The sequence below is a fragment of the Podarcis raffonei genome, chromosome 6 (assembly GCF_027172205.1).
Source record: "Podarcis raffonei isolate rPodRaf1 chromosome 6, rPodRaf1.pri, whole genome shotgun sequence".
Lineage (NCBI taxonomy): Eukaryota > Metazoa > Chordata > Lepidosauria > Squamata > Lacertidae > Podarcis > Podarcis raffonei.
In genome coordinates this window covers 43,086,427-43,101,545 of record NC_070607.1, presented here as the reverse complement: position 1 = coordinate 43,101,545, position 15,119 = coordinate 43,086,427, and the positions used below count along the sequence as shown (strand labels likewise).

At 42.0% G+C, this 15,119-nt stretch overlaps 1 protein-coding gene across 2 annotated transcripts in view; it reads right to left on the bottom strand.

Moving 5' to 3' along the window:
• GLIS1 (GLIS family zinc finger 1) overlaps positions 1–3,528 on the bottom strand; it is a 188,022-nt gene extending 184,494 nt beyond the window's left edge. For both annotated transcript variants that reach the window (XM_053392398.1, XM_053392399.1), the window contains exons 1-2: positions 3,358–3,528; positions 1,203–1,610 (exon numbers count right to left, since the gene is read on the bottom strand). In XM_053392398.1, the coding sequence (XP_053248373.1) occupies positions 1,203–1,539 (337 nt within the window). In that variant the 5' untranslated portion in view covers positions 1,540–1,610; positions 3,358–3,528. The remainder of the gene's footprint in view (positions 1–1,202; positions 1,611–3,357) is intronic.
• Between the last annotated feature and the right edge of the window lie 11,591 nt (positions 3,529–15,119).

The window sequence follows — 15,119 nt, the reverse complement described above, 5'->3', positions numbered from 1 at the left end:
GTTTCATTTTTGATAAGTCTGTGTGCACCAGCAGATAAACCTGAGACCTGACATATAATTAAATTTTTAGAAAGCAAACCTTTTTATTTCAGCAGGCACTTGAAGGAGACAAAACTGACATCTTGTTTTTCTTGCTGCTTTTTAAGGATCTTTCTGGAAGGTTTTAAATTGTGTTTCATTTTTCTAATACTTTATCCTTAATTGTATACTATTGGCCATCTCTTTTGAGATGAAACAAAGAGTTCTCACAATTCATTTTCAGCCGTTTTAGTACGAAAAAGGAAGGAAGCACTGACAAATGCTACGACTCTGGGTACTACTGTTTTCCATTGCAAATTATGTACCGTACTCCCCATTCTTGCTATGAAGATTTCCATGTGATAAATCAGGCTGCTTTCTTTCATCCTAGATTTCAGAGTTGGTACACACTGAATTAGCATATTAGATTCAGCCCATGTACACATTTGAAAAGCCCCAACGCGTTTACATGTTATCAGACCTCCTACTGAAAAATCTTCCTTTCAAATCCCATTGTACTATAGTCCTCATCACTCAGACTCACTTCCACATTTTTAGAATGAAAATATTGCTCATCTACTCACAAGATTTAAACAATAACTTAATAATAAATATATTCAGCACCTTGCAATGAAAGATGACACAAAACTATTATTAATGAAGCATAAGTGAGGCATTTTGAAAGCAGAAACTTTACAAGCCAAATAGGAAATAAGTTTGCATGGCCATATTTGTCTCTCAAGTAAACAATATTGGTTATAACATGCTTAGTTTTCAAACACCAAAAACCCTACCAGACACTTAAGATGGCGACAGTTTCATTTTCTCTTGAAATCAAGAGAGAGGGCAATAACTAACTAAACTAACCTTACTACACCCACAAATACGGAACAAAGAAGAAATAAGAGTATTTTCTCTCTTTTCTGACACGGTGCCTATACAGCACTGTCTGCACATATTTTTCAGAACTTGGTCTTGCTATTTCTTTCAAGTATCGATGACTAACTAGGCCATCTACAAGGGAAGTCTGGTTTAAATTGTCTTGTGGTGAGAAGGTGAAGGAAAGCTGCCAAGCTAACAAATAAATTAAGTGAATAAAAAAAGCAAATAGCATCCTGAGAAACAAGGAAGGAAAAGGAGACCACAGATAAAATATTTTACAGTTCATGCACTTTATTACTCACCCTTTTGCTGGAAATACTCTCTGCCAGTTTTAGGGCATCGTGTCTCTTGTGTCCTTTGCAGAATAGGAAGTCTCTCAAATATGCTAGGTCTTTTGGGAAAGAGATCTAGCAGAGGCACTGGCAGTTCAGGTGGGATCTGCTGAGCTTCAGTGCTGTCACCACCATTGCTGACAGTTATTTTAAAGGACATCTGGGAATTCAAGAAAGCTCGACTGCTATTTGAACAGCTACCTTGGGGCAGCTCCTTCATAGGCATGACTTGGCGTTTGTCAAGGACTTCAAAGAACGCTGCACTGCTGCTGCTGGACTTCGGATAATCTGCCACTTCATAGTGCATATTGATGCCCCTCTACTGGAGGGGCTCCCTTCCAAGTCTCCTACATCAAGTGGAGCAAGAAATGTTGAAGTCTGTCAACAGATTAAATGTTGATTAGCATTCTTTATTTACTTCAGGTATGGAAACAGACACAATTGCCTATAGCAAGCAACAAATCACCTCTAGATGATCAGGAAGTACAAGTTTTCTAATCTAGAAGACAGCTGGCTGGTTGGTTTCAATTTTGGACCATCAGTCTACCATAAATGACTAGCAGACTAGAATGCAAGTAAGGAAACTGACAGTAACACTTCTGTGGGCAGCAACATTTGTGGGCTTCCAGAGGAGTATGCATATGAGGCTGCAATCCTGCACCTACTTACTGAGGAACACACGCTACTCAATAGGATTTAATTATGAGTAGACATCTATGGGATTACAGTGTCAGTCATTCTGTAGTAAAAATATTCTCCACAATAGATGTGTAATGTATTGTGGCATCAATTTTTATAGGGTAGAGCCCACTACAAGATACAGATTTATAAACAAGAGTAAACCCTATTTTCTAACTCATTTAAATAAAGAAATAAGATGTCCATTTCCAAAATATTTCATTTATTCATTTTTAACATTTTACCATAATTCTGTCACTCAGTACCAGAAAAAATATTGATCATGCATGGCATAAGTTTATCAAGAGGTGTCACTGAAAGACGTGACCATTTAGACCATAGGATGATCCTTATCCTCAACTAGGCAAACTCAGATTTGCATAGATTGTGGCTAGCAAAGTCTCACCAACAGCCGGTCTTTGGAGATGGGAATTCCAAAATCAAATTAATCCTTTCAACCCCAATAGAATGTGGCAATTAAATATTTACAGCCATGGAAAGCATCATTTAGCAGCATGTGCCCTTCTTGATCTCACACCCCAGTACACATTCCAGTCAAACATTCCAAAAGAAGAATTCCTTTATAAATCTTAAAATCCATGGGGATCCGTAAATAACATCTATGCAACGTATTGGCTTGTGCATTGGCTAGCGCATTCAGCCTATTGTCCAATGAAGTGTAAATCAGATGCTTATTTTTTTACAGAGAACAATAAATACCAGGCAGGAAAGACTGCAAAGTATTTTGTTGTGGCTAGAAGCTTGGAAGCAATGGGAAGTTTGGGGATTTGTTACATTTTGCTAATAGATGAATGTAAGTTTCCCTACAACGCTACCCTTGGTCTTCTTATGGGGGGAAGGGGAGAGGGACTCTTAATGTTTTGCTCCTGCTGATTGTTTCAGTTCTGCCTGACAAAGCGCAATGGCCAAGACTGCAGCAGAACTTCGTTTATTTAAAAAAAAAGCAAGTTGCATTTCTGAATTTGTTGAAACAGCACGATTAGCGAAGAACGCACCACTCTCTCAGAATGCAGAACTGCCTTCCCGCTGCCTTTGGACGCTTTTAACTTTTGCGGGGAATCCTAAGTGCCTGCACTGCTGAGCGAAGAGTTCTGCTGCAGCCGAAAACTTGCTACCTACATTTTAGAGCGATATAACAAAATTTAGCCTCGCTAAAGTGGAGGCTGGGGGGGGGGGATGCCGGCAGGCAATAATCACTGCACGGGTCCGCATGTTTCCAGGGCATCCTCGCCGTAGGAACTTCAGGGAGCTCTTAACGCCAAACTCCTCCAAGCAGCCAAGGGCAGAAAAAGAGGCTCTCCGCCGGGAATTAGCTAGAGACCAGAATTCTGCCTTTGGAACCCACGCCAGGTGGAGAGCATCTCAATTAGGCAGGCATACGCACTCCCCTGCAGGTGAAAAGCCGGATCCTCCCCATGCCCCCTACCTGCCGGAGTCTGTCCCGGGAGACGATGCTGCAGTCTCAACCACTGCATCGCTGGAAGAGCTCCGACGGCGATCGCTGCTCTCCGCCTTGCGCCGTCGTAGCTTCTCCAGCCGCTCGGCGCTGCCTCTAATGCCGGGCGCCTGATTGAAGGCAGCCGCGGTCATTGCCCTTCCAAGGCGCCGGTGGCTGAGGAAGCCCAGCCCCTGAGTCAGATCCGGCGGAGAGGAACCGCCCCTTCGGGGCTGGGATGGGCGGCGAGCGTGCAAGGGCCAGCGAAGGGACACGCGTGTGCAAAGGAGCGCACGCCGGCACGTGGCGGCGCAAAGCTATCCTCGCTCGCTCCTTCTTGCTCGGGTTTGCGAGTGCATCAGTGGACATCTTATTTAGCCAGCTGAGCTATCCAGACATGCCCATCAAGGTGATCTGCAGGATATCGGAATTACGCCCCTAAAATGCAGCTGTAATTCTTTCTCTTCTTTCTTTCGTTTCTGCTCTCTCTTTTTACGGAAGAAATTGAGCATCTGTATCACACTTGTTTTTATTCATGTTGCAGCGGTATCGCCGTCTCCAACTACAGTACCTGCATTTTGTTCCACTGGAAAAGGCGATTCGTCATTTCCCAGATAGCCTTTGTAATTATAGTAGCCCAGATCGCAGCTACACACACAATGGGATTGGTATTTTGTGGGCAGAGCTGGCATAAATATACATAAACTTTAAAATAGCAGAGGACTGAATTTTGCTGAAACAGAGTAACAAGCTACTTCTCTGGAATTTCTCACTACACTGAAGAAAACACTCACGCGCTGTTCCTGAACACCAGCAGAGTTTGCCACAATGTTTATGGAAAACAGCGTATATTGCAAAAGAAGCTTATGTAGATCACAGACTACTTTGATGCATGAAGCAGAACAAAATCATCATATATGGATTTTGTAGTCCCACGGGGAGTATATCCTGGACCTAGGCAAAATGAGGTGGTATTCAGTGCCGGTCCTACTCCCAGTAGACCCATTGAAGTTACTAAACACGACTAGTTTAGGCTCATTAATTTCAGTGGGACTACTCTGAGGAGCACTTGGGTTGTTTACAACCCATTGTTCCATTCATTGTCTTTCAAGAAAGACTGGAAAGCTCACACTTTGTATTCAAAGTGTGAGTACAGCACCATGCTGATTTCTTCGTTAAGGGTTGCATTATGGAGTTTGGATTATGGATTATGGAGACAAGTATTAAGACCCATTCAATAAATAACTGATTTCAATATTCTTAAGGATCCTTTTAAAACTTGCTTTACTTGGGAAAGGTAGAGAACATGCTTTGCATGGCAGGAAGGGGTACCAGCGAGATCTCAGTGGGCAACACCTTGTGAGCTTCTTCCACCTGAGATGACTGCTTCACCCTGCTCATGGGTAGGCTGGCACTGACCCCTTTGCCAATTCACTGTAAAGAACAGGTCTTCACAAAAGCAGGCTGTATCCATTTTCATCAAGCTTCACTTAAATCTCTGTACAGCTAAGGGAAACTAACCAAAGCCAATACGTAAAGATAAGGGCTGGATATAAAAAGGGCTATGTATATATATATATATATATATATATATATATAAAGAGAGAGAGAGAGAGAGAGAGAGATGAGCATATCTAGCATCTATAAATATATTATTTTCTCTTTTCAAAATCAAAGTCACCCAGTCAATAGATAGGAACAACTATCTTTTGCTAAGTCAGACCATTGGTTCATCTATCTCAGTATTTTCTTTACTGATCGCAGTGACTATCTAGGGTTTCAGATGTTACATTCCCAGCACTATCTGGTAATGGCAGGGCTTGAACCTGGGACCTTCTGCACGCAAAGTAGTTGCCCTGCAATGAGCTAGAGCAGGCATGGGCAAACTCGGCCCTCCAGATGTTTTGAGACTGCAATTCCCATCATCCCTGACCACTGGTCCTGTTAGCTAGGGATCATGGGAGTTGTTGTCCCGAAACATCTGGAGGGCCGAGTTTGCCTATGCCTGAGCTTGAGCCCTTTCTCAAGGGAGCAGCTATCTCTAAACAGAGGAAGGCGACAATGCAATTGGGAGCATAGCATGGGGCTAGTTACCATAATGCTATCGATAATTAATTTTGGCAGAGTGATCCTGTGAGCATGTTAATCAAATTTAGATCTAATTTAGTCCAACAAGGAAATGTTGTGGTACATTTTGTGACATATAATACCACTGAGCTTGAGGCAAAACATTGGGCCCGGGCTACCCAAATGATTGTATCTCCCTATATTAACCCACCTGGGGGCTAAGATCCTCAAGTGAGCATATTCTCTTGGTCTCATCAACATGTTAAGTACAGTTGACATTGACATGAGAGAGAGAAAGAGAGAGAGAGAGAGAGAGAGAGAGAGAGAGAGAGAGCCTTTTCTGTGGCTGCTTCCATACTGTACCAAGAGAGACTAGATTGGCTAGGTTTTCCTTCCGCTAACAGGCTAAGACCTTCCTATTAAAGGTGGGCCTCTGAAAACTAAGGTACAAATGATGCTGATGACTGGGCTGCTGTCAGGGCAAACTGAATTGTAATTGCAGGTTCTAAATGAGTTCTGATGTATTTTAATTATTGCTTTTAACCTATTTACTTTGTATTTTATAAAGTAGCTTGGGAGAAAGGCAGGATATAAGTACATTAAATAATAACAATAGCCAGATTACATTAAAGTACAGTGGTATCTCGGGTTGCAGACGCTTCAGGTTACAGTCTTGGCTAACCCAGAAGTAGTACCTTGGGTTAAGAACTTTGCTTCAGGATGAGAAGAGAAATCGTGCAGCAGCGTGCAGTGGCAGCGGGAGGCCCCATTAGCTAAAGTGGTGCTTCAGGTTAAGAACAGTTTCAGGTTAAGAATGGACCTTCAGAACAAATTAAGTTCTTAACCAGAGGTACCACTGTAATTAAATTAGCTATGGATATCACCTAGCCATTCAGCACCCATTATACCAACTTACCTAATTTTTGCCATTTTTTCCCCAATGTTACATACTCTGCCTCCAAGGTCCCCACTGGTTCCCTGGTATAAAAGGTAAAGGTACCCCTGCCCGTACGGGCCAGTCGTGACCGACTCTAGGGTTGCGCGCTCATCTCGCTCAAGAGGCCGGGAGCCGGCGCCGTCCGAAGACACTTCCGGGTCATGTGGCCAGTGTGACGAAGCTGCAGCTGGCGAGCCAGCACCAGCGCTGCACACAGAAACGCTGTTTACCTTCCCGCTATAAAGTGGTACCTATTTATCTACTTGCACTTAGGGGTGCTTTCGAACTGCTAGGTGGGCAGGAGCTGGGACCGAACGACGGGAGCTCACCCCACCACGGGGATTCAAACCGCCGACCTTACGATCAGCAAGTCCTAGGCACTGAGGTTTTACCCACAGCGCCACCCGCGTCCCTGGTATAAGAAGTGGCTTCCCTGGTATAAGAAGTGGTTCCCTGGTATAAGAAGTGGCTTTAAGCACCATTCTGCATAAAAATTGGTCTAGGAAACAGAAAGAGGAGAGGGTTTTTTAAACTGGTTTAAATAATCTCACCCTCCCAAGAAGAGATGGCTTGTCCACCAAGGAATCAAAAGAATGCTACCATGTTCTTTTTAGACTTTTATTTTCTGGGCTTGTTCTAGTTGCCTAGGAAAAACTATTAACTTAATAAGCTTGGGAGCAATTGTCCTGGAGGAACCACCATACAGGTTCAAAACACATTAGAACTGTTGAAATCCATTATGTAGCAATTTGACTTTACCTCTAAGTTCCCCCCCCTATTTGATTAGTATGGCCCTGTTTTACAGCTGGGGACCAAATTGCGCTTCCCCATATCAACAAAACATCTTTCAAAAAGTGTGGACAACCTGTAGTCACTCTTAGTTACACATGCCAACTTATCTTTCCTAGTCATCAGCTATCACACATGTTGCATGATCACTAACAGAAGGGAAGGAGAATATCTACAAAAATAATCTTAATAAGGTAGACTGTCTTTTAAAATTACAATGAAATGCTTATTTATTTCATAAGATGATGACAATGATGATTAGATGATCGCTTTTCAGAAAGCCTAATTATACATTACAAAAACTCCAGTGCAGCTTAAAAAACAAAAAAACCCTGAAGCAGTTTAGGGAGCAATGAACTGGGATGAGAAAAGTGGCAAAGGGAAGGGTGAGCAACCCTTTACCTGCTGTTATAATATACCTGTTATAATACTCCAAATCACTCTCACCCCACTCCATAGGGTTCCAAACAAGTTCAAGTGCTCCACAGACATTACCCCCATAAGCTTTCTTCCCTGATGCATGTTTGCAAGGTCCCATATAATCAGAGGGATTTGCTCATGAGTAACATGCCTAAAACCATAAACACTACTTACAGTCCCTATAAAATGGGTTGGTATTATTATCACTATGGTACAAACAAAATGAGATTGAGGGAATAATGTTTTATATCAGGCCATGTAGTGAGTGCATGGCTTAAGTAGAGGTTTGAGCAGGAGTTTCCAGGCAGCCAGCTAACATTCTTAGGGCTAATGGGTTAATGGAAGATGCCACATCCATTAACAATTGTATTATTTTTGTTAAAGTAAATTGCAGGTGCACAAATCCATGCTGGGACTCTGGTTGAGAGGGGCTTTAATCATTTGCCTCTCAATGCAATGTTTATCTCTTACTTATAACAAAATGGTCTTTAGTTTCCCAGTGAAGGCCACTTCGCATATTAAATTTTGGGGCATAAAAATTAACCTCTGTGCTAAAATAGCATGTACATGAAAGGTCTAACTATGGAGTTTCTGTCCAGTTGAGTGTACCTGGTTCAGAAAGTTGATACATGTGTCTGGCACCTTCACAACTCAGGTTGCTGAAAAATAAGAGACACATATCCCTTCATTCAAATGTAAATATACACTTTTCTCTCAACACTAGGATTAATTTTCATGTCAAATAGTAATTTGGGAAGTAGCTCTGAAAACGGTACAAATTGCTAAGAGGAGACCACATAATAGGGTCACAGTATTAGCCATGCTCTTAGTGCAGCCAGGGCCAGCCCAAGACATTTTGCTGTCTGAGGTTCAACAGCAAATGGTAATCGCCACCACCATCCCAAAATGCATAGCACTCAAAGCCAGCCAAGTAATTCTGGAGCAGACAATTCCAAAAACCATCTCTCCCATTCCTGGCAGTAAAAATACAAGAATAATAAATAACAATTTGCAGCCCTTTAATGACACCCACAGTCACTTGCCTGTGGCAGCCAACTGACTGCCTAACAGTACACCCTGTCCTGCCTGGCCTTGACAACTTGTGGTTGCAAAATGTAGCTCATCAGCCAAGTATGTTTGCGCGTGTGTGTGTGTGTGAGAGAGAGAGAGAGAGAGAGAACACACCTTGGTGCCCGCCTGTGTGTGTAAAAATAGATTGTCAAATATCTGTCCAACAACAATCCATGGCTACTGGGCTGCATTTTGTTTTGATGGGGTCACAAGTAGTGCAGGCCTGGTCTGGTGTCACTGTCAACAATATCTGCACCAGATGGGTTAATAAAACGTTCAAGATAGGAGCACACGATCTTCCAGATCTTTAGATGTTTCTGGGCCAACCTTTTATGATAAACAAATTGGCCACTTCTTTTAGAGAAGTTCTAGACGGTGATCCTAACATCCCTCTGCTTTTGGCAAAAAAAAACAGTCTAAAGAATGTCTGAAGATTTTTGCTGAGAGGAAGATTCTGTGATAAGAGGTATTATATTATGAATAACTGAAAGTAACTGGAGAACTTTCAAACTGAATTCACCCAATGCCATACAAAGGCCAGGTATTCATCAACATCCTTTTTCAAGAGAGAGAGAGAGATTAAAGATTATTCTGACCAGTTCCTTTTAAGCTAAAACCCCTCAGTGTGTGTTTTATCCCAAGACAGAATGTAGGTCAAACTGACCATGATAACTGGTGGTGCCATTTTGTGGTTTTTCTATCTGCAGTCTACACTGTACTGCACTTGTGGCAGGGGAACCTTATCACATACAGTGTATCTGTGACACTGGCAAAGGGGTGGAGATGTTTTGTACATGCTAGAAGTCCTTGCTGCCAGTTCTAGGTGGATGTGCTTCGCTTCAGATGTGGAAGAACTGAGGCAGCTTGACTGTCCTAGGCTGTTATTATATGTACACACCCATCAGCAGGAGTACACAATGAGGCAGCAAGTGCACATGCTGTGTGTCGGTGTTTGTACATATAAGAGAATTAGCACTTTTCACCTTCTTTTCTGTGCCAGAAGCTGCAGCAACAATTTGCAGCCAAGTCATAGTTGTCTCTCCCCCCGCCCCGATGGTATTCAACAAAGTTTTACTCAGAGTAGACCCAGTAAAATTAACAAACATGCCTAAATTAGGTTCATTCATTTCAACAGGTCTACTGTGAGTAAAACTTAGTTGACTACCACTCACTGTGTTAAATGGGTAAAATAAAGTTCTCCTCTACCAGTGTTAGTAGAAAAAATGGATGATGAATGCTCCTTTTTTTTTTAGTGGGGGATTGTTACAAGAAAGCAAATGACAAGTGAAGAGAGGACCTCTATACCCTCTTAAACTTAAGCAAAAGGGATAACTTAAATGCACGTGGTCACTGCTGTGTGAGGGAGAGAACACTGAGGTATATGACAGCCATGTTTCTTCCTCCCAGGCCTTTTCCTGAGGTAAAGTTTTGTTATTGTTAGACATTTTTTATGATGACTTTCAGCCAAATAGCTGCCTGAGACAGCTTACAAAGGTTCACATTAAAATTCATGTCAAATTTTTAGAACAAAAAAAAATCCAAACGCTTTAAAATACTGTAGACTAAAAGTCAAACACATCCATGTTTCTGCCAAAAGGCAAACAGCAACCCCCACAAAATGTCACTTAGGATGCTAAGAAGATCTCAAACCAACACCATCACCCTCAAACAAGGATCAACATTTAAAAAGTCTTGCTGCATTTTTAAGGTACCAGTTCCTCACTTCCGACTATTCAAACCCATCCATTCCCAGTGTTACCTGAGGCAGCCCTTAAACTAAGACTGAAATTTGCCTTCCTCACCTATAAGGGAGTTCTAAACAAAGTTTCATTCAACATGAAGTGAGCCAAAATTTTCTGAAGATAATTTTCAGAGAAATACTGTTTGAGGACTTCACCTCCCCAGTTCACCTGCAAAAAAATATTCAGCAAAATGCCTCTCCTCAGTTTCACCACTCACAAAGAGTGTGCAGAATTTTGGGAGGCCATTTCCCCATAGCCTTAGACCAACTGGCAGACTGCATCTGGAGGAGCTGAATTTTACATATTTATTGGAAGTTGCCAGCCAAGTGTTTGGCTGCCAGCCTTGAGCCTGTTTATAATCATGAATCTAAAGAGACAACACCATACTTGTGAACAATGTAGTCTCTCAACAAGTAGAAAGTCTTTTTCAGCAGAAAACAACCTAATTAGATGCATTAACCTCTTAGCTTCTGGGGGGAATATTAATTTAGCCAGTTTTTCAAAACTATAGTCCATCATTATGGCTAGCTGAATTTTCTCTAAGCTTGGCTGCTTATCCAGAGTATAACTAGGTTAAATTACTGGAGAACTCTTCCTTAGTTATAGACAGTAAAAATAATAAAATAATATAAAAGTTACAGGAGCCGTTTGTCCTTTTCTCTCCAGTTACCCATGCCCGAGGTTCTGTTGATATAGCAGCCTGAGCTTAGCTTTTATTAGCTAAAACAGAAGTAATACATATGTGGTCCCTCTTGGCCCCTTCTAGACTACACTCTCTAGGTATATGGAGCAGGGCCAATTTCTCATAACAGGCAGAGACACCCAATAATTAAACAATAGAATTATGATTTATTTTTTAATATATTTACATTCCGCCTTTCTCCCAAGTTGGGATTCAAGGTAGCTTACGACATTAAAAACATTAATTATTAAAATACATACCATATTTTTCCGTGTATAGGACTAGGTTTTTTAAACAAAAAATTAGGTTTAAAATTGGGGCTCGTCTTATACATGGGTAGTGCTGAGGGGTGTTATCTTAATTTGGAGTCCCCCAAAATATACATGGGGCATCTTATACACGGAAAAATACGGTAATAATAAAATCAAATTAGTTAAACCAATAATTAAGATATAATGCAACTTATTTTAAACCAGCAATTAAATTATAATTTGCCCTGGTAGCAGCCCAGTGCAATATAACAGCAAATCTCAACATGGACAGAGCTCTCCAGACTGGATGTACAGAGATTCCAGTCGTCTTCAAGACTGATAAGGGCAACTGTGTATTTACTTAAGGACAAGCTTTGTTATTTCAAATGCTCTGGAATCAGGGAGCTCTCACAGAGGAAGTTGTCCTCTGCAACGCTAACCATAGCATATAAAGGAAAATAGGCAGGTGGGTCAAAAAATGTGCATGTGACCATAATTACAGGATCTGATGTGACAGAAATGGCTATGCATACCAAACGCTACACAAGGAGCCACAAAACCCTCCCTCCCAAACAGTTGTTTTGGGAAAGAATGGCTTTGGATTGAGATAACAGACAAGAGTTGTTTTCCAAATACAGCTTCTCTTTCTTACAGGAAACAGAAAGCTCAAACCCGAAAGTTGTTGAGCTTTTTTATTCCAACCCTAACCCCGGATGTTAATTCTGCCTTTGAAAGCCCTATCACATGCCAAGAGTCATAGGACATTTCCCCAGCTAATCCCAGTATGGCTGGGAAGATCTATGGTCCAGTAGTCTAAAAATCTATAGAGCTGTTGCCAGTCAGCAGACAATACTGCGCTAGATAGACCCATGAGATGACTTGGTTTAAGGCAACCTGGGTACAATCTACCCTGAATTGCCCTTGCTTTGCAAAGTGTTACTTTATTTTTTGCAAATGCAATTGTTCCTCAGGAGTCAGACTGTATGGAATACAACCCTGTATCTCCCATGTTTATAATGCGATTTCATGCTAAAAGCCACAAGAAAGTATAATAAAAACTGTCAGTTTCTTAAGTCCTGTGTGTCCTGTGTTGTCATTATCACCCAACCACGCACCACACATTCTTGTTGTTTTAATTGAAGAGGAAATGGATGGTGTTTGAAAGGACACACACACAAATGCATTCACAGTTGCACAGACAGTAATTTGTGCATAGATTTTAGTGTGCCTTTCCCCCTTTTTCCTCAAAAGCGCATGTCAACCAAAACAATCACAATTAAACTGGCTCTTTCCTTCACAGCTAGTCCCTGTGCACTGGCCTTGTTGCTAGGATTAGGGCTTTTCAGAAACCTGGGGACATGTGTTAACCCTAGTTAGAGAAGGCACTTGGGGAGCAAGGCGCAATTCATTTGCCTACCATCTCTTGTGTTGGTCCCTCAGTGTATCTCAGACTCACATTGAAAATAATGGAATCATGATCTTGCTTTGATCTTCTTTTCTTTATGGTTGTTGTTATTGCTTGCTATGTACAGTGGTACCTCAGGTTAAGAACTTAATTCATTCCAGAGGTCCATTCTTAACCTGAAATGGTTCTTAACCTGAGGCGCACTTTCACTAATGGGGCCTCCTGCTGCCGGCGCATGATTTCCATTCTTATCCTGGGGCAAAGTTCTGAACCTGGAGCAACCACTTCCTAGTTAGTGGAGTTTGTAACCCGAAGCATCTGTAACTCGAAGCGTCTGTAACCTGAGGTACCACTGTATTAGAAATGAAAATTAAAACAATCTCAAAAATGATAAAAGAATAGAACCTTTGTATTTCTGGTCCTTCCTGAAACTACACCCACCATGGAGACATAATTGAAATAAAGCAGCTGGTCCTCCTGAGCTACTAAATCTGGTGAGGCACTCGAGAGCAGTCACTCGCAGAACCCTAAAGTGGATGAACGAGAATTGATGGGGTGTTCCGACTGATCCGACTTCCAGTCTCAGGATCCCTTTCCTGTCACATCATGCTAAGCCCTCAACAAAGTTTGAGAAACTAGGTTGTATTGCAGATCGGCTTGTCGTTAAGGGCAAAGCAAGACTCTTTGGATGAAAGGAGGCAATACATACTATTTACATGTAGAACTGTGACCTCTGGTGGTGAACCGAAGATATAGCCAGACCTTTTTTATTTCTTTATTTATAAAAGTTTATATATTTACCACCATTTAGAAACTGCAACATCGGGATGGTGTGTAGCACAAAAAGAATCACTCAAATGTATGTAAATTTCTACTTATTTTCCAATCTGTACAGCAAAGAATAGCATGTTTGTCTGACATCTTAATTTTCTTCATTGAACAGGCCAGCCACAAGATAACGTTTTATACTGGATAGTTACAGAAAGATAGCCGTGTTGGTCTGCCATAGTCAAAACAAAAAATTTTTCCTTCCAGTAGCACCTTAAAGACCAACTAAGTTAGTTCTTGGTATGAGCTTTCGTGTGCATGCACACTTCTTCAGATACACTGAAGAAGTGTGTATCTGAAGAAGTGTGCATGCACACGAAAGCTCATACCAAGAACTAACTTAGTTGGTCTTTAAGGTGCTACTGGAAGGAAAAAATTTTTTGTTTATACTGGATAATTCAGCATTTGAATCCTCTGCATTCACACAGTGGCTCTTCAAATGATTTATAGACCCCTCAGCTTAAATAGTGAATTCAACCTGCTTTCCCTGGCAGTTCCCTCGCTGCGAGAAGTGAGGTTACAGGGAACCAAGCAGAGGGCCTTCTCGGTAGTGGCGCCTGCCCTGTGGAACGCCCTCCCAGCAGATGTCAAGGCAATAAACAACTGTTTTACTTTTAAAAGTCAACTGAAGGCGGCCTGTTTAGAGAAGTTTTTAATATCTGACGCTGTATTGTTTTTAATATTCGGTTGGAAGCCGCCCAGAGTGGCTGGGGAAACCCAGCCAGATGGACAGGGTATAAATAATAAATTATTATTATTATTTATGTCTAAAAGGCTTGTAGGAGGATGTAGGAGGGGGGAAAGTGTGAATTACCTTGAGAGTTATGTCTCCTTTAAGCTCAGGCTTAGAACCCATAATTGGGGTGGTTAAGCTCTGCCTCCACCATCAGAAGGACTAGAGAGGAAATCCCACCATACATAGTCCTTCTGATTTCTTCTGTATGCAGCTCTATGAAAGTATTTGAGTTGTATAGGTGCTGGAGAATATATCTTGGTGTGGCCACATTTGCTGTTTTGCTTCCTGGAGAGGTGTCCCAGGCTTCTGCTTGGTGAGCATGGCAGCCTCTGCGGGGCTGCTGAGGAAGGAAGGGTACCCTCTACTCTTAAAGGCACACAATCCTTTTGCCTCGTGTGGAGAGTGGGACCAAGTGTGGAAAGTCATATAGGCTATAATGGTGACATCACATCTGGAGCAAGGATTGTTGGTGCCTTTTGGGGTGAAGTCAAACCGCTGGAAGGTTAGTGCCTGCTGTGGCTGTAGAGACAGATATGGGAGACATGTTTTGTTGCAGCTGAAGGCGTCCAGTTGTGCTGCTGCAGATGCACCATGGCATTTCTTCTCTGCAGTCCTCCCAGCAGTCACTCCTCCTCTTGTCACTGCTATGGATGCACAACCTCCTAGATGTGCTAGGAGCCTACAATTTCGAGAATCCCTCAGCAAATCTAGAGTCTCCACATGGCTTTAACTCATTTTCTTATGAAAAGGAGTCACGGGAATGAGTATCTGCTGTGGTGTCAGACAGCCTGGTACTTATAAGGTTTGGAGCACGGCCCCATAAAC